The 18526-nt window shown below is 45.4% G+C and overlaps 1 protein-coding gene across 1 annotated transcript; it reads right to left on the minus strand.

The window, feature by feature from the left end:
- Positions 1-1396: 1396 nt before the first annotated feature.
- Positions 1397-12797, minus strand: Ms4a8 (membrane spanning 4-domains A8). Its single transcript, XM_046444636.2, has 7 exons — positions 12253-12797; positions 11058-11277; positions 8915-9037; positions 5963-6022; positions 4608-4745; positions 2439-2552; positions 1397-1877 (listed from the first exon to the last, which is right to left on the minus strand). The coding sequence occupies exons 2-7, from the start codon at positions 11274-11276 to the stop codon at positions 1773-1775; spliced, it is 759 nt and encodes a 252-aa protein (XP_046300592.1). The 5' UTR covers position 11277; positions 12253-12797; the 3' UTR covers positions 1397-1772.
- Positions 12798-18526: the final 5729 nt, after the last annotated feature.

Here is an 18526-nt window from a genome sequence, read left to right on the forward strand (position 1 = left end):
AGATCTGACGACACCGTAAACCTGTGTGTTTTTATGCTTGGTTGGATGAGGAAGTGAGAAGTCATGGAGAAGCACGATTGGATAAAAAAGGATGATCTAATGGTCATAAACCCAGGTGAGCTTAGCACGGCCTATTTGTTCAATATCCTCGCCAGCCCTGTGTGTTCAGAGAGAGGCTGTTCCTTTTTTCTGGGCACAGGGAGGTCCTTTCAAACGAGGTCCTCTCTACCTGCTTTGGGATGGCGGAGAAGGTGAGAGTGACCTTCCCCATCCTTCTGTTTTCCCAAACGCCCAGGTGCTGGATTTCGAGGTAGTGTGTCCTGAACCCCATCAGGTTTGTGCCATGTCTTTCATTTAGAAGGAAGCTGGAGTCGCACATCTGGTTCTCTGTTTGATTGAGAGAGTTGGGAAAGCAAGCATCTGAATAGCTTGTTCACATATCACGGGTGTTCTTCTTTCCCAGTCTCCATTGGCCTTGTGGGCGAGACAGCTCCTTGCTGAGGGGTCTTCCTGTGCATTGCAGGGCGTTTAGCATCAACCCTGGTTTCTACCCACAGGATACAACAGCACCCCTCCTCCACCCCCAGCTGGGCTACCAAAAACATCTCCTGACATGGCCGAATTCGCCTCCTTCCTCTTGCTGAGAACCACAACGCACCAAAACTCAAAACTCAAGGTCGTTTCTTCATGACTTCTTTCAGTGTGGACTCTGAAACCCTATCGATAAAATTCACAGATTCTGTTCCACATGGACTGTTAGCATCCCCCCAAATTTACATGTTGAAATCTCTGTCACCTTATTTATTCAGAAGTAACAGCACAGAAAGGCCTGGTCACTTCAGAGGACGGGTCACTCTCTCCGGGTGTCTTTCCTTGGAGAGCTCCTGTATCACACCGAGAAAACCCTTCCTGTTCTTTCATGGCCCGTCAAGAGGCTTCCTCCGACAGCCTCGCTCTCTGCTCTCCTCACCCCTTGCTGCATGGCTGCCAGACTTCATCATGGCCACCTCTGTGTTTCTTCTGTACACCTGTCCCCCTACCCTGCCCTGTGTCACAAGAAATCGCTCACACAGTGTCTTCTCTCCCTCTCTCTTTTTTTCTTCTCTGGGGCATTGGGGATTGAACCCTGGGCCTTGTGCATGCTAGGCAAGAGTTCTACCACTGAGCCACACTCCTTCTCTATAGAGACAGGGTCTCAGTCAGCTGCTGAGGCTGGCCTTGAACTTGTAACCCTCCTGCCTCAGCCTCCTGAATGGCTGGGGTTACAGGTGTGCACCACCATGTGGGGCATAGGGTGTGCTCTCTTTGGAGGCTGGAAGTTATAAAAGGTCAAGGACTATGTCATGTTCACCATTGTTTATCCCACTCCTGCCATGAACAGAGCTGGGAAGATATCAAATGCTCAAGACATATTTATTAAAGGATCAGTGATTGAAAGCGTGAAGACTGGGGGTCCAGATAGGTGCTCCTCTAACCCACAAGCTCCCACGCAGGACACGTGTGCACGAAGGCCCAGGTGTGGCTGCACACATGCACACGGAAACGTGTGCCTGAGGGAGGACCTCTGGGTTAAAATCCATCTTAGATTTCCATCTTTTTAGCAGAAGAACAGCAGGGTTTCCCAGGCTGACCTGAAGCATGAAGTCCAGGGTGTGAGCAGTGGGAGAACCTTCCCTCAGTTCAGGGAAGGAAGAACCTGGGCATGAAAGTCCAGGAAAGGGAGCACTTCTTCTGGTCCCAGTAAAAGATGCTTCTCGAATCTTGAATTTGGCTTATTTGGGGCCTTGGCCCACATTGGAGTAACTTGGCACTGAGTTTGGCGGTTCTGGGATGACCACTGGGTTTGTTGCATAGACATTTGGGATGACCGTGCCCACCTGGAAAACAGGCACATGCTATGGTTAGGTTAGGGTTTGTTCTCCAAGGTTCACAGGCTGGGAGCTTTGACCCCAGTGTGGTGGTGGTGTTGAGGGGGTGGGGCCTCTAGGTGGTGGGGCCAGGGGAGGGGGCTCCACCCTCATGAAGAGAGCAGGCTGGGTCTCACAGAAGTGAGTTGGATTTTGTAAAAAGGGTTTGTTATAGAATGAGGCTACCCCAAAGGCCTGGCCTCTTCTGCACTAGGGGTTTCCTTTTCTATTTTTCTGCCATGTTGTGAAGTAGCCAGAGTCTTTGCCAGCTCTCTGGTGCAATGTTGTTTGAAACCTTCAGTCACCAGAAACGAAAGCTAAATAAACTTCTTTATAAGTTACCCAGCCTCAGGTGTCTTGTAATAGCAACAGAAAATGGACTAAGACAACCCAGGACTAAGGGAAAAGGAAGGACAGGCCTGTGTGGAGGCCCTGAGATGCTGCATGGCTCCCTTGCTAGTGGATAAGGAATGGGAAACACGAAGACCCTCTGCTTTCATTGTCTTGGGGAATCTGTGTCCTGGGACTCACATTGTTGTAGTGACAGCAGGCCAGCTGGCAGCCGAAGTGGGAAGAGGTGCACGCCACGCAGAACTCCAAGAGGCAGAAGAGCAGCAGCACAGCAGAAATAGCAACCCCAGGGTTCTGGAAGCAGAGGGAATCAGGAGGACTCAAGTGCCAGACTGGACATCCGGCCGACCCTGTATCATGGCTCTGTCGTGGACCATCTCTATGGCTGTGGGGATGTCTCCCACTGCCTCTTAGTCTTAAGGGGGAAAAGATGTCTCTGGGCTTTTGGGAGGCTCATATGTGGGTGGGAAATGTCATTTTGCCACTCCTCCCCAGGGCTTCTCTAAGGAAAGGAAAGGAGGGTCATTGTTTAGGGAAACACCTCGAGAGAGCATTTCAGGGGCGTTTTCTGAGCAAATGGGTTTCTAGCAAAGAAGAGACAGAACTTCTATGTCAGAGGGGTCACCCTGGCTACTGCGCTAATAAGAGCTGTGACATGAGACATGCAGTGTCTTAGCCAGAGTGGCCATGGAGGAAGTAAGGGACATGGCCTGATTCTGGATACATTTTGAAAGAAGAATCAAACACAATTCCCCGAGGAAATGGCTGTGAGGCAGGGACAATGATTATTCCAAGGTTTTGTCCCCAGATCCTGGAGAGATGACACTGCCTTTGATTGGAACAAGGAGAACCAAGTAGAGAAGGTTTGGAGGTCAGGTCTGCCCATGGGGACACTGAGTGCAAAGGTTAACTACCGATGTGACAGACTGGAGCGTGGGGTAGAGGAATCGGCTGGAGCTGTGCATTGGGGTGTCATTGTCACAGAAAGGTGTTTCAAGTCCCCACATTGGATGAGATTGACAAGCCAGTGTGTAGAGAAAACAGGAGAGGACCAACCATGGGGCCTGCGAGGTGGAGGGGAGATTGGCTGGCCGGAGTGGGGCGTGGCCGGAGCGGGGCGTGGCCGGAGTGGGGCGTGGCGCCAAGGGAGGGCCTCCGACTGGGTTGACTGGGGGCTGGGAGCAGAGCAAGGTGTTAGAGAAGTGAGGCTGAGAGTCTGATTGGGTGGTTTGAGGGAAAATGGGAGAGAATTGGAGATGGTGAGCACAGGCGGGTTCTGTGAGGAATTTTCTGCAAAGAACACTAAAGAAATAGAGTGATAATTGACTGGGGAAGTGGGACCAAAGGAAGTTTTATTTTTTTTGTCTTTTAAGTTGAAAGAAATAAGACCGAATCTCTGTGCTGCTGGAAATGCTCTAGTAAGGAGGGACTCGATGATGCAGAGGGTAGATGGGAGAGAGGGAGAGGGGGTGGGGGAGGACTTGGGCAGTTTTGCAGATGGGGGACAGGATTTACAGGGGACACAGCTCATCTATGGCTGGCCTGTTCGGTTAAGTAGCCACGATCCCCATGTGGCTACTGAGTACGTGACATGTGGCTGTTAATCAAGTAGAGATGGGCTGTTAATGCAAAACCATATACTCGGTTTCAAAAACTCAGTGCTCAAAATGCAAAATAGTAACTTCATGATCTTCCACCCCATGACTTGTGTAATTGACAATTTGGATATTTTAGTTTTAACAAAGTCTATTGTTGAAATTAGTTTCCCCTGTTGCTTTTTTCCCCTTAATGTGTCAACTAGAAAATTTAAAATCTCATATGTAGCTTACATGCTCTTCCCCCTGAACAGTGCCAGTCGATAACACAGGTTAGGGAATAGGGTCCAGGGGCCCAATCCTGCAGCTGCCTATTTTGTAAATAAAGTTTTATCAGAACACAGCCATGCTCATTCGTTTGATGTTTTCTGTGGCTGCTAAAGGCCTGCCGTAGCTGCAACAGAAATCATTTGACCCGTAAAGCTCAAATACTCTCTGGTGCTTTGCAGAAAGCATTTGCCAACTCGTGCTCTCTGATAAGGGGCAGAGGGGCCCAGAATGTGAGAGGAGGAGGGACAGGCTGGGTGCATGAGCCATCCTGCTGAAAACTCCCAACATGGACCCAAGTATGCACTGTTTTATAAAAGCGGTGACCAACATTGAGAAAAGTCAGGGACTTTAAACTTTGATTCTGACAGCAGCTTCTTTGCCCTCAGTGCTCGGAGAGGGAATTTTGATTGTCAGTCTCTTTCTGGCAGTTTCCTAAACAGAGCTGGGTCAGATCCAGAGGACCCTGGTTGGGAGGGATACTCACCACACCCCAGTTATAATAGGGAGGATAATAATTAAGGTCGGCATAAGTTCTGACGAGGCTTATATCCGTGATGAAGAGTATGATTCCCACCGCAGAACAGATGGCGCTGAAGATGTTCAAGCCCACACTGCTGTTCAGCTGAAGATGACACAGAGGGTCAGGGTAGGAGGAGAAAACGATTCTAAGATAAGCAGAGACTCAACAAGTGCCCTACCCCAGCCGATATTTTTATTGTGTTAAAATGTTCTTAACATCAAATTTACCAATTCAACCATTTTAAGTGTTATGGTTCAGGGGTATTAAATCATTTATATTGTTATACAACCATTACCACCAGCTGTCTCTATACCTCTTTTCATCAAAAAGTGTTTCTTAATGTGAATCCCAGGAGCCCTTGTTCTCCAGCAAGTAAAGAAGTGTTCTGTGTAAAAAGGCTCTGAGGTTTAATTATGGCTTTAAAAAAGGGCTGTGTAGAATAAAGATAAATATATATTTTTTTTTCTGCAGGATTTCTCAGAGCCTTTGATGAGAATGGTGGATATTCCAGAGAGGGGAAAATAAAAGAGATGTTCCCAAGTTCATCTAACTATCTTTACAGAGCATATTGCTGGACAAGTGTTCCCCAGGTTCATCTTGGGGAACCCCCTACCCACTTATCCCGTAGGAGACAGGCAGGAATCTCAGCGCAGTGTCTGGGGATGTGATGGGCTTGGCTGCTCCATGATTCTGGCCCATGTGCAGAAAGATTTTTCCCAGACATTTTAATGATCCATTTGGAGATTTTCAAATTCATCTCATCTGATTTAGGGACCTGGTCCCCTGAGACCCCAATCCTGGAAAAACCTGTTTGTCAGAGAAACGAAGGTACCATCTTGGTCCACTGGGGGGAAGAACTAAGCCCTGTGCACATTGATGTTTCGAGTTCAGTTGGCTGGATTCCTCAGGGAAGTGGGTGCTGGAGGCTCCCTCAGCCCCCCAGGATTGGCCGGAGGTCTGCTTTGTGGGCCGCAAGCATGCTTGGCTCCTGGCTCAGTAGAGGGGAGGCCAGGACTCTGGGGAACACTGTGTCCCCTGTGAGGGCCTTTTGAGGATGCTCTTCATTCCCTCCCACCTCTCTCCTGACTTTAACTGAGCTGACTGTGTTGTTCCTTCCCTCCCCTGAGTTATCTGGGATTTTCCCACTTGGCCTCCAGGGCAAGGCATGAGGCCTCACGCAGGGGCCAGCCTGTGCGTGGGAGCCCTGGGTCTGGTCATAGGAGGTCAAGGAGAAGGAAAGATTGCATGGTAACCTTTTCCCTGGCACCTGTCCTCCGTAGGTCCCTGACTGGGAGACACAGTCTGAGGATGTAACTCACCACGCAAGAGGAATTGGGCTGATTTTCTGCGGCCACCGAGAAGGATCCTGAAATGATAAACTGGTGCAGAAGAGAGGAGGTTTAAAAGGGGTCGAGGGTTAGAGCACCCTGCCTCAGGTGTCTGGGATTCCGGGAGCACACACTGAATTCCTTTGCAGGGACCATCGGCTCAACAAGAGGGACAAAATAAATGAGCTGATTGGCATTGCATGACAGGACAGTGAGTTGATAAAAACAGGTGTTAGGATCTAGCAGACCTGGTTTTAAACAGAAACTCATATGATCTTGGGTATGATCTATTAATTTCTCTAAGTCTTTATTTCCTCTTCTGAAAAATGGGGAAATTTGCTTCTCTTGTAAGGCATCACTGTCATGAGATAACTTATACCCTGCCTCTGGTACGTGGTGTATCCCACACATAGTAGACGATCAATAAACGTTAGTTTATTTCCTTGTTTTTCGTTTCCCTACATGTGCACTTGGCTCTCCAGTCTTTGTATTGTGTTCCATGAGGTTTGGGGCTCTGGAAGGAAGAGGGAAAAGACTGCCAGCATCTTCTCTGCTGCCTTTACATTTAAGCCCTGAAATAGTCTTTGCCTGTCTATAGACCTGGACTGTATCTTTGGGTTATTTAAGTAAGTGCTGTGCCTCTGATGCTGAGGATGGTGGTGCAGACTGTGTGCATTTCCTTCCAACCCTGGTATCCTGCAGGCCTTGGGCCTGATGGGCTCACTTGCCATCCTTTGCCTAGTGTGGTGGCAAAAGTGCTCTGAGAAGCATGAGCTAGGATTTGCTGAGTGCTATATTTTGTAAATGTTTTCAGTGAGATTATTTACATACTATGCAATTCATCTATTCAAAGCATATTCTCCAACTATTTTTAGTATATTTATGGAGTCCTTGCAACCATCACTATTATCTAAGTTGGGAACAATCCAGCAACCCCAAAAGAACCCCACACCTACTAGCAGCCATGTCCTGTGACTCTCTCCCCCCACCACATGAAACACCTTTTAAGCCCTGCATCAGTTAATTGCATGACAGCTGACCTAGTGGTTATTTTTCCCATTTTAAATATGGGAATAGAATCTTTAGGCATGTGCCCCGAGTGGACGCCGTTGGCTGCAGTTAAAGCTCACTCTGCCCGTTCCTGCTTCCCACGGGGGGATGCTCTAGTTTTCTACAAGTGGAAAAGCAGATCTCAATTTCATGGCCTTCCTTTATAGAGACTTGACAGGAAGGGAGGAAAGGGCTGGGCCTGGCGTGTACGGCCAGTCCTGAGGGGCCAAAGGAAGGGTCTGGCCTTGGGAAGAGGACATGAGAGACCGTTGGGAAGTAGGAGAAGAGTCCTGGCCTCAGAGAGACAGGGCAGAACCCTCCAGAGGAAAGGGGGAAGGCTGCGGGGACTGCAGGGCCCTGAGCGACCGGGAGGGCGGTGGGACGACAGCAAGGCACACCACAGGGGCCCAGGCAGCCCCCAGAGCTCCTGAACACTCCGTGGAACCTGATGCTCGCGGCAGGCGGGCTGCGTGGCTGTGCTGTTACCATAGCCCCAGACTCCACCAGGGTCCAGGTGCGGGCACAGGTGTCTGTGGGTCGTTGGAGGGGGGAAGGGGCTGGGGCTGGTTTCCAAGTGTGGGTTCGTGCAGAGGAGAGAGAGCCCACCCTAGGACGATGAGCAGTTGGAGGGAAGAAGAGGAGCAGGGGCTCAGAGGGAGACACAGCTCTGTGTTCTGAAGACCCTGTGTGGCTGTGAGGAGGGGGTTCGGCTCTCGGCTCTTAACGTAAATGCTATAGGACATTTAAGTGATGTAGGACAGGCTGGCCAGGCCGACATCTAGGTTACTGAGGCGTTTTGCTGTTTGTGGGAGAAGTCACGGTTGAGTCACAGGTGGGTGTGTGGGGGTGTGTGGGTTAAGGGAAAGGCTGTGTAAGAGAAGAAGGGAGAAAAAGAGAAAGGTAGGTGGAGAGGGACAAGCAGGCCGTGTGTGTGTGTGTGTGTGTGTGTGTGTGTGTGTTTGGGATGCCGGCGAGAGGATGAAAGAATCACAAAGGCTAAGCTGGAGTAGAGGAAGGACTGGGGTTCTTAACCTTTTATGGAGTCACAGATCACCCTGAGAATCCGATTAAAGCTATCGACCTTTCCAGAAAAAAAAATGCATGTCTAATTATACTAGATATTTTGCCAAGACGGGGCCTCCAGAGCACCCCCCCCCACTTGAACACACAGACACTTGCTCTCCTCTGGCTGGAGAGCCTCTGCTCAAAATTGGCAGTGTTTTGTTGCTGGAGCTTAGACTTTTGGGACCCTGTGAAGAAGGACCTGAGGACCTAGTTCCTCACGTCTCTTTTGCAAGTGGATGTGTCCTCGTGAATTAAGAAAAGGAGCCACCTCTGGGCTGATGAACTCAGAGAAGGTTCCCTGGTCGCAGTGAATAAGAAAGACAACCTCTTTGGGTGAATGCCACCCACAAAGCTATGACTTGATATCATGGGTTGGATTGTGTCTCTTTTCCAAATTTCATATGCTGAAGGTCTACCTTCCAATACCTCAGAATATGACTGTAATTAGAGATAAGGCCTTTAATACGGCCTAAGGATAAATGTGGTCATCAGGGTGGGCACTTGTCCAATTGACTGGTGTTCTTATAAGAAGAGGAAATTAGGACACAGGCCCAGAGGGGACCCACGGGAAGGCCCAGGAGGAGGAGAGATCTCGGGGTGAACCAATCCAGCTGACACCTTGGACTTCTGGCTTCCAGAATTGGGAGGTAACATTTCTATCCTGTAGGCCACCCATTTGGTGACACTTTGTTGCAGGAGCTGTCACAAACTATGCACTTGGTGGATGGGGACCTTCTGCAGGGGGACAGGCTGCACACATTGACGAGGTGGCCCTGAGCACGTGGGCAACTTCTGGAAACTCAGTTGTGGGCGACTGGAGTTCCTTACCCAGATGCCTCCCCAGAAGGGGAAGCCCCCATAGAAGGAGATGGACACGTAGTAGCCCGAGAGCACGGTTGCCATGATGGAGCCCAGGCCGATGTGCACCAGGCCAATGAGGATCTGGAGGGCCTGTAGGAGAACCACAAGGAAGCTTTTGTGTCTGTGGCTGGACCCTGCCTCCCCCCCTGAGCCTCTGTTTTATTTTAGTAAATGTTTGGTTTTCCAGGTTTCAAAGGTAATATGGGAAATACGAAAAGGAAACAAGATCTACGCACAATTGACTCCCACCTGGAGAAAACAAATATTTACATTTTGTTGTATAACCTTTTGTTATTCCTTTCCAAATATATACCTTGGTAATAAGATACAATATACAATATACCCCAGAATTGCGTTTTGTTATTTTAATATTTCATCATGAACATGTCCCCAGGACATTAAGTATGGAGGACTCCCCAGATTCCAGCCTATGAACATTCCGAAGAGCAGGTGTAACAAGATTGGACAGGTGAGATAGTTTCTAGTTTTTTTGTATTACACATTACATTGTAATGAATATTTCTGTATGTAAAATTTTGCCCTTATCTCTATTTTATTTTGTTTTAGAATACTATCATGGTTTGAAGTATACCTCCTTCTGTTCCTCACCAAATTCATAAACAGTAGTTCAAACCTCCTGTATCTAAGAATGTGACCTTATTTGGGAATAGGATTGGCATGGATAAAAAGATGAGGTCATGCGGGACTAAGGTAGGCCCCAATCTAACATGACTGGTGTCCTTATTAAAAACAATACCATTTGAAAATTGTATAGATCTTGCCATAGACCATGAGCTACCAGATGCTAGGAGAAAACCCTAGAATAGATTCTCCCCTACTGCTTTCAGGGGGAGTATGACCCTGACAACATGTGGTCTCAGATATCTAGTCTACAGAACTGTGAGACAATACATTCCCTATTGTTCTAAGCCCTCTACTTTGTGGCACTTTGTTATAGCAGTTCTAGAAGGCTAATACATATACATTTTTTCATAAATGGCATCTATCTATCTATCTATATCTACAAGCCCTCTACTTTGTGGCACTTTGTTATAGCAGTTCTAGAAGGCTAATACATATACATTTTTTCATAAATGGCATCTATCTATCTATCTATATCTACACATCTATATGTATGTTGTATACCACAAACATGGTATGGTACCAAATATAAATATATTATTTCCTTAATTTTATACAAATGATAGCAATTATACACAATGTCTGATCCTTACTTTCTCCAGTGAGCAATGCACCTTGAGTGTGTCTCTATTGTTACATAAAGAGTCTCCTTGTTCTTTTCATAGCTCCACTATATTTAATTCGATGGATGTACAATCCAGTGATTTAACTGGTGTTCTGTTGATGGCTATTTTGGTTGTTTCCATCCTTTTGTTTTTACAAACTGTTCTGCAATGAATATTTCAGAAATATTCATTTCTTGTAGGCATATTTGGAGAATGAAGAATCAGAAATGGAATCACTGGGTATTTTGTAAAATTTTCAGAGGCAAATCGCCCTCCATGGAGACAGTATCAATTTACACTCCCATGAGCAGTATTTGATTGTGGGGCCAGGATCGGGACATGGACATTCTGGATTAGAATTCATGCATGTCATCATTAGGCCATCCAATGAAACGGTCCTCCTTTGTCCTACCCACCACCACTTCTCAGGATTTGTTGTGGTTGTTTGGTTGTCTAACTTTCCTTTGTCTGCTCTACTGGGTGAAGGTTTGATTTCATCACACTGGGCTTTGACTCCACTTTGTGGTTTACTTTGTCTTTTGGGACTCAATTTCTTCCTGAGACACTGTGGACCCACATGGACATCAGCAACAGAATCTACATTGACGGGCACTGCTTTATTTTGTTGTTGTTGTTGTTGTTGCTTTTCTTCCTCTGCCCTAAAATGTCTACATCAGAAAATAAAAGGCTTTATACTGAGGTCCTTGGGGTTGTCCACAGCTGAGTTTTCTAATAAGCGTGGGTTGGGCAGGGCCATCTCAGCTCCAACCCCACCTGCTGGCTGAGGTGCATTTCCCAGAATTCCCCTTGGCTCCCCAACATCAGCCCATGGCCACTGGCCTGCAGATTGAGATTCCACTTACCCCTAAGACCTTGCCTTCTTTCAAGACTCTGTGGGGAACCAGGCCATTCACACTTGACACGAAACTGGAGGGGTTCCCAGGAATCAGGTGGACTTGAGGCTGGTTGTTTGGATATAGGGGCACCTGAGACACAGCTCCTGGGAGCACAGGATAGCCATTGTGGGGTGCCACCACAAACACAGAATTGGCCATGAGGCCTGCTGGAGTTGTTGAATTCATGCTGTTAAAACCCAAATGTGAGAGAGTCATTATTTATGCACTTATGCTTATGTTTAAAAAGAACTGTAGAGGCTGGGGATGTGGCTCACGCAGTAGCTCGCTCGCCTGGCATGCACGGGGTTCGATCCTCAGCACCACATAAAAATAAAATAAAGATGTTGTGCCCACCGAAAACTGAAAATAAATATTTAAAAAATTCTCTCTCTCTCTCTCTCTCTCCCTTAAAAACAAATAAAAATAAAAAGAACTGTAGAAAAAAAGTAATTGAGAAGGACTTTGGCTTCTGCTCATCTGAGCTTCTCAGAGGAGTTTACTAATCCCCTTTTAGAGATACTATTAGACGCCAGGTACCGGGCAGCTTAGACTCCCAGGCAGTCAACGCTTTACAAATGCATCTCCTTTAACCTTCACGCTTGCCAGGTTTCACTGACGAGGAAAGGAAGGCCTGGGCAGGTTTAGTGCCACCAGAAGGCAGAAGCTCTGTCTTTTCCATTTTTGTGTGTCTAGCAGTGTTTGGCGGGATGCTCTGTTTATACTAGTTCTACCCAATAGTGGAATGCCAGAACTGGAAAGTATCTAGTTGGAGAACGGAGAACATTGAGCTCAATTCTCTGATTTTCTGGAGAAGGAAACCAAGGGTGGGAGAGTGAACGTGCATTCTCCAAGGTCCCAGTCACATACACTTTAGCTGAATGGAGGTCGTCCCTCTCAAGGACAGCACAACGCCAGTGCAGCAGGTGCTCATCGAGGGGATTATGTTGCTTAATTTTCTAGGCCACTTATGAATTCTGATGTGGCTTTAACATTTTCTTTTTTTTCTCTTTCTTTTTTTGGGAGCAGACCCATGAAAGCTAATCCAATCAACCCCCGTGAGGGCCTCCATCCACTCTCAGACTCCCCGCAGATCTCATTTGGCAAAAAGCCTTATCACTGTCCCTCAGTGATCCATAGAAACCACTAGATTCAGCAAACTCACCTTGCTCTGCCAGCAGCCACGACGTCTCTCTTGCTCCTGTCTCCAATTCTTTGCTGCAGGAAGCTGGTTTTCCGAGAGAGTGAACGCACTGCGTGCAGTTGGGTGGTACATATAGAAGGATACAAAGTCCTCCTCACTTATTTTCTTGGGTACAGGCCAGGTCACCAGCTGCTTAAGAGCTCAGGTTCCCCATTCATGTTTGCTTCCTGTTTTGGTCCATGAACCAATGACATACAGTTGGACTTCACAAGTGTTTGCTGGTATCGACGCGGAGGAGAAAGGGTGGTGCTTGGTGCTCTGGGAGACCCAGGAATGCCCAGAGCACTCAGGGCCCGGGGTACTGAGCCCTAACAGAAGCCAGAATGATATAAACACCAGCGTTGAGAGATGAGTGTCTCCCATGAGAACAGAGGAGAAAATGACACATTGGATTTGAAGACGTTGGAGATTCGGAGTCAACGAGGTGCAATGGGAAAAGGGGTGGAGTCACAGCAAGAGATTAGATCTAGTCGGATCTAAGTCAGAGCCTACAGAAAATCAGACAGGCATCCAACAGATCCGTGTCGTCGATCCTGTGAATTTAACATGCCCTCTGGATAAGAACTGCTGCGCCAGACCATGAAGCCCTGTTGGACTAGTCCAGAGCACACTGACCTTTGTATCCTCGTTGCCATACGAAAGGCACTCGATAAATGCGCATCGACTGAGCATCTGAAGCTGGTGGGATGGACAGAACTCTGGGAGCTGGTCAACAGGAAGAGCAGGGCAGGCAGAGGCTGTGGAAGAGGGAGGAGAGAGGCCGCAGGGCATGTGTTGGGTGTCTAATAGTGAGGGAGACTGAAAGGAAAAAAGGGTAAAAAGTAGAAGGAGTCTAACCCATAGATGGAGTCTTGGTCCATTTTTCTGTGAGATTTCTGGATCTTTGTCCTTCAAGTTTTAAGAGTTCTTTACATGTAAGGTACATTAGCTTTTCATTTGTGGAACATTTTCTCCAAGTTTGACAATTGTTTTTTGAGCTTGTGTTGTTTTCTTTGTCATGAAAATTTAAAAATTTTGTGTAGTAATACTTCTCCCTCCCTCCCTCCCTCCCTCCCTCCCTTTTTTGGGTACTGGGGATAGAACCCAGGGGCACTCAACCACTGAGCCACACCCCCAGCCCTATTTTGTATTTTATTGAGAGACAGGGTCTCACTGCGTTGATTAGGGCCTCACTGTTGTTGAGGCTGGCTTTGAACTTGTGATCCTCCTGCCTCACCCTTCTGAGCCGCTGGGATTACAGGTGTGCACCACAGCTCCCGTCTATCTTTTGTCTCATTTCCTATGACTTTTGAGTTGATGTTAGGAGGTCTTTCCTAACCCCAAGATTACATAGGACTTCACCTGCACTTTCTTCTGATATTCTATGGTTTGTTTACACCACCATTCCTAATACACTTAGAGCTTTTTCTTATGAATGGCATGAGACACAGACCTAATTTCCTACTTTCCCCAAAGGCTACTTAGTTTGTCCCAGAATAATTTATGAAACAGTCCATTTTTAACTCTAGTGCTTCGAAATGCCACCTTTGTCACATGCTAAACTTCTTTACGCATTAGGGTCTAAATTTTGTCTTTTTCTTCTGTGCCACTGACCTGTTTGTCTCTTCATGTTGTCACAGTGTTTTAATTAGAGAGGCTTTAAAGCACACTTTAATGTCTGTTAGGGTGAGTCTCCCTTGTAATTTTTTAAAATTATTTTTCTGGCTATTCTTGCATGTTTGTTTTTCCAAATGAACTTTAGCATTAATTTGTCCAGCTCCATAAAATCACCTAACAGCTTTGTTGAAAAGGTGAATGCCATGAACCCGCTTGTGTTGAAGGAAGTAATAAGAGGCAGCTGAGCAGGAACAGTTAGCTGACCAAGCCCTACTGCATGGTTCTCTTGGGGACACGTTGAACTGGCTCTTACAGAGGATGGAATTTTCCATCTCTTTATTGACTTCCTAGAAATGGTGCCAACTCCCTAGAAGAGCCTAGAGACATGGGGGAGAGGAATCATATCCAAACCTCCAAGAGCAAAGACTGCTGATGCCCCAGCCCTATCGCCTTGGTCCACTCTGGACGTCATCTTCAGACAGTGTCCATATCTACAGATAATTCTCTTCTCTCTTCCTGAGGATACTCTGGTGGGGGGCAGGCCAAAGGTTCTGGAAAGTTAATACCCCAGGAAATTTTATTAACCAATAAAATATGGGTATGCTGAATAATTACTCTAAATTCCCTGCCCCCTCCAACAGGGATAGTTCTGGGGTGGGTTTCACCTTTCTTCAACACAATCCAGCCTTGGTTGCCCCTAGTAGTAGCACACCCATGAACACATGATTTTTTTTGGCTTTGCTTCTTCCTCCCTCACTTTTCCATTTACTCCTTTCTCAGTTGGTCTTGGGATCACTCCTCTAATGAACTACTAGCAGCAAATCCTCATGTCAGTGTCTGCTTTTGGCAAAACTCAAGCCAAGCACTCATTGTCTAGGTTTTTGAAATAACTATCAACAATAAGGGAAAATAAGAGACTTTTAGGATTGAAATAGATTGTGGAGGTTATATGTCTAGTTTAACCCTTCCCATCCTCCAGATGGTGTTCCTTTCTCTTCTGTGGCTTCCCTCCAATGCTAAAAATGTCCAGGGATGGAAAACTTGTTGATACCCTCAGTTCCCTTGCTGAAGGTCATGGATGAATTATTTTTCCCTATCCATTTAGAGAGAACTGAGCATTTCCAAAAGTCTCTTTACACTGATCCCACCTGCGATGGTTAATTTTATGCATCAATTTGACTGGGTCCAGGGGTGCACAGATTAGAAATGATTTCTGGATGCATCATAGAGGGTGTTTGCAGATGAGATTAGCGTTTACACTGGTGGACTGACTGAAGCAGATTGTTCTTACTGTGGATGACTTCATCTGATCTGTTGAGGGCCTGAATGGAACTACATGTTGAGGAAGGAAGAATTCACTTCCCCTGCTTTTTTTTCCCCTGTTTTTCTACTTGAATTGGGACATCTCGTCTCATGTTCTGCCCTTGGACTTGGATTTACACCACTGGCTTCCTTAGTTTTCAGGCTGTGAACTTGGATTGAATTACACCATCAACTTTCCTAGATTTCTGCAGATGGCAGATTTTGAAACTTGTCACTTACCAAATCACATAAGCCAATTTCTGTCTATCGTGTATGACTATCCCCCCACCACATTGCTTCTATTTCTCTAAAGATCCACTCGTGAGGGGCATACTTGATGGCTTAGGCATCCTTTCAGGCAAAATGTGTATAAAATGCATTATTATATCACCTCTGGCTCCAGAAGAAAACAGAAGGAAGTCTTTAAGTGTTGAAGTATGTAGTCACTTTATAGAAATGTGGGCAGGGTCATGGGAAACAAAAGGGATGGGAACACACCTGGAAACCAATAATAGGAGGGAGATATTATTTCCCCTAAGCCTTAAGGAGCAAGGGGTGGGGATCATGTTACTGTAGCCAAAGACACGAGCTGCCTAACAGAAAGCAGGGCCTTTGATAGAGGGACATGGCTACTGTCAAGACTGTGACCGGGAATAGGGAGGGCAAATAAGTACACTGACTTTCCTCTCCGTCTGATTTCTGACTTTATCAGATGAACACAGCTATGTAAATAAGAACCAGTGAGTGCAGATGGTGTGGCCAGGCTCCACGCTGCAGAGCAGGACAGAGGAGGACTCGCTGGCCGTCCTTCATCTTCCTCTCCAGAGCTCCCCTCCATCCTTCTCCCTTTGTCCCTGGGGACTGGTCCTGCATGCATTGTTAGATGCTTAAATCAGGTCAAGCATATCCGTCTCCTCAAATGTTTATCATTTCTCAACCTGAGGATATTGCTCTATCCATGTTTTCTCTGCCTTCTGCCCACACTTTTGTAAAAAGTCTCTCTATTAAATGTTTCTTCAATTATCCCGAGTGGATGTTCCATCTGAGTCTTACCTGACTGCTGTAAGCACAGTAAATGGATCTGGAGGACAGATGGACATGACCCTCCCCTGCCCCACAGTGGAGGTGACCTTGAGTCTATGACTCGATTTTCATAGACAACACAAGACTCTCAAAAATTGCGTGATGAATTTCCTCCCCGCTGGAGAAGACCTGGCTTATGGACAGCTCAGGACAACTGTGTGAATGGGATCATAAAAATCAAATTAAACATTTCTTCTACTTTGGATATAAAGGAGTGTATATAATTTTCAACTTGCTCAATAATTTAAAATTGTTTTTCTCTTGTTAGAGTAAATTCTGTCCCCTTTTGAAAAGCTGTAGTAAATTAAGAGCTAAGGTTGGGGTATCCATGAGCATGCTGGAATAGCAATGGATTTTGATCTTTTTGATTTTAAAGACTTGTATCTTCAGGGTCTGCATATTTCCCAAGGAAATAACATTGGGAAGAACTGATGTGTACAAATGCAAATAAGCTCAGTTTATAGATTTCTAGAATTGTTAACTTTAAAGGTGTAGAGTTTCCTGTTGCCAAAAGGAAAGCAGTGTTTTTATTGTCAAAGCATTAAAGGTACAGAAAGTATCTATTCTTCAAGATTCATTTTATCAAGGACAATGAAGAAAATATTTCCTTTAGGAAGTGACATTTGTATTGGACTGATAGCCCACACTTAAGAGGATGCCAAGGAAAAAAGGCTGTGGTCTTTTAAAATGGTGGTGTTGCATTTTAATTGATCTCAAGAAAATATTCAGTCCTTATAAATAAATTTAAGAACAGTTTTCAATGACTTCTAAGAAGAAAATAATAAGAAAGCATTTAAAAAATATTTAAATGCTCAGCTAAAATTGAAATGTAAGTCCTCCAGTCACTGTTTACAAAGGCAAATAGTTAGTTACACTCTGTAACTTGTACAAACATGCCGGCTAGGTTAGGAAAGTAGTGGTCAGGTAACTGGATCTTCTAATGATTTTCTATGTGTAAAAAAACGACTTCCCAGGTGAAAAAAGTAAATAAGGAAGTTGTAATTTAAAAGTTAAGATTATACTCTGGAAACTATAAAATCAAATCATCCGTAAGTACTTTATGAAATAAAAGTTTAACAGGATTTAGTTTTTAAAACGTAATTTTTTTTCTAACCATATATAAAACAATATAAAATATATGCAAATATTATGCATGTACATACATTTATTCATATGAGAAGAGACAGCTCACCACGGATGTGATGACTCAAGTTCTCTATCTAGCTAAAACATCAAGAGCAATAGTTTGTGAATTGACAATGAGCCAACAATAGCTAAAAGAGAATTAAAAGAGAAGACAAATGCATCTTGTGACTGCAGCAAAAAAGATTTTTTTTTTGTTATTGACTGTAGGTTTATGACATGAAAATTGAATCTCAAATATTGGGTTACACAGCCAGCTCAACTGTGCATATTCAAGAAAACTGTAGCAGCCTTTCTGTTGCCCCATTGATTTCCAAAGATGTTCTTAACTTGGAGTGTCTTCCTTCCTGGGGACTAACATCAGTGACTTCCATGATAAGTGCTCACTGGTCTCTTTTGTGTCCAGGGCGTCTTGTGGCTTATGAAAGCTCAGAGTCGGCCTTACTGGTTTTTGGTAAGCTAACATTTCTGGAAAGAGTCACTATAATGGGGAAGACCAGAGTTTACACTACGCAGGGACCATTTATCACACAGCCAAGGTCACAGCAACTCTTGAGACAGGGACTGCTCAGCAGCACTGTGCACTGAGAGTACGGGTCAGAAAATGAAGTTAGATAAGGCCCTGAAGCAAGGAGCACTGTACGTGGAGCTTAAAAAATAATTTCCAAACAGGTCAAAAGAATGGCATAAAACTAGAAAGGAGAGTCCTTCTTGCATTGTTAGATGCTTAAATCAGGTCAAGCATATCCATCTCCTCAAACGTTTATCATTTCTTCATGGTAAAAACTTTCAAAATCCATCTTTTAGCTTTGTGAAGTGTGCAATATATTATTGTGATCTATAATCACCCTTAAATACAGTCCAAAGTTAAATGGTGTTAGGAAACTGGGTATCCTAAAACTGGTGTTCTCTCTTTTCTAAGTACATGATAAAATTTGCTGGTGATGATTTTACCTGGCGTTTTCTTTGTGGGAAGGTTTTAAATCACTATTCAGGTCCTTTATTTGTTCTTACTTTTGGGTAATTGTGTCTTTTTAGGGAATATGTTCATTGCATTGAATATTACTAGTGTATTGATGCATTTATTTCTGGAATGAGGTTGTATTATTTT

The sequence above is a fragment of the Marmota monax genome, unplaced genomic scaffold, assembly GCF_021218885.2.
Source record: "Marmota monax isolate L192 unplaced genomic scaffold, Marmota_monax_Labrador192_F-V1.1 WCK01_AAM20220418_F8-fsc00038, whole genome shotgun sequence".
Classification (NCBI taxonomy): Eukaryota; Metazoa; Chordata; class Mammalia; order Rodentia; family Sciuridae; genus Marmota; species Marmota monax.

What these genes read in the sequence shown, in the direction of transcription:
- Ms4a8 (XM_046444636.2), bottom strand. Translation starts at nt 11,276, where the DNA reads ATGAATTCAACAACTCCAGCAGGCCTCATGGCCAATTCTGTGTTTGTG. An exon ending in CCTTCTGGGGAGGCATCTGG is followed by an intron (nt 6,023 to 8,914) that starts GTAAGGAACTCC and finishes CTTCTGCACCAG; the next exon opens with TTTATCATTTCAGGATCCTT. An exon ending in AGCCCAATTCCTCTTGCGTG is followed by an intron (nt 4,746 to 5,962) that starts GTGAGTTACATC and finishes TGTCATCTTCAG; the next exon opens with CTGAACAGCAGTGTGGGCTT.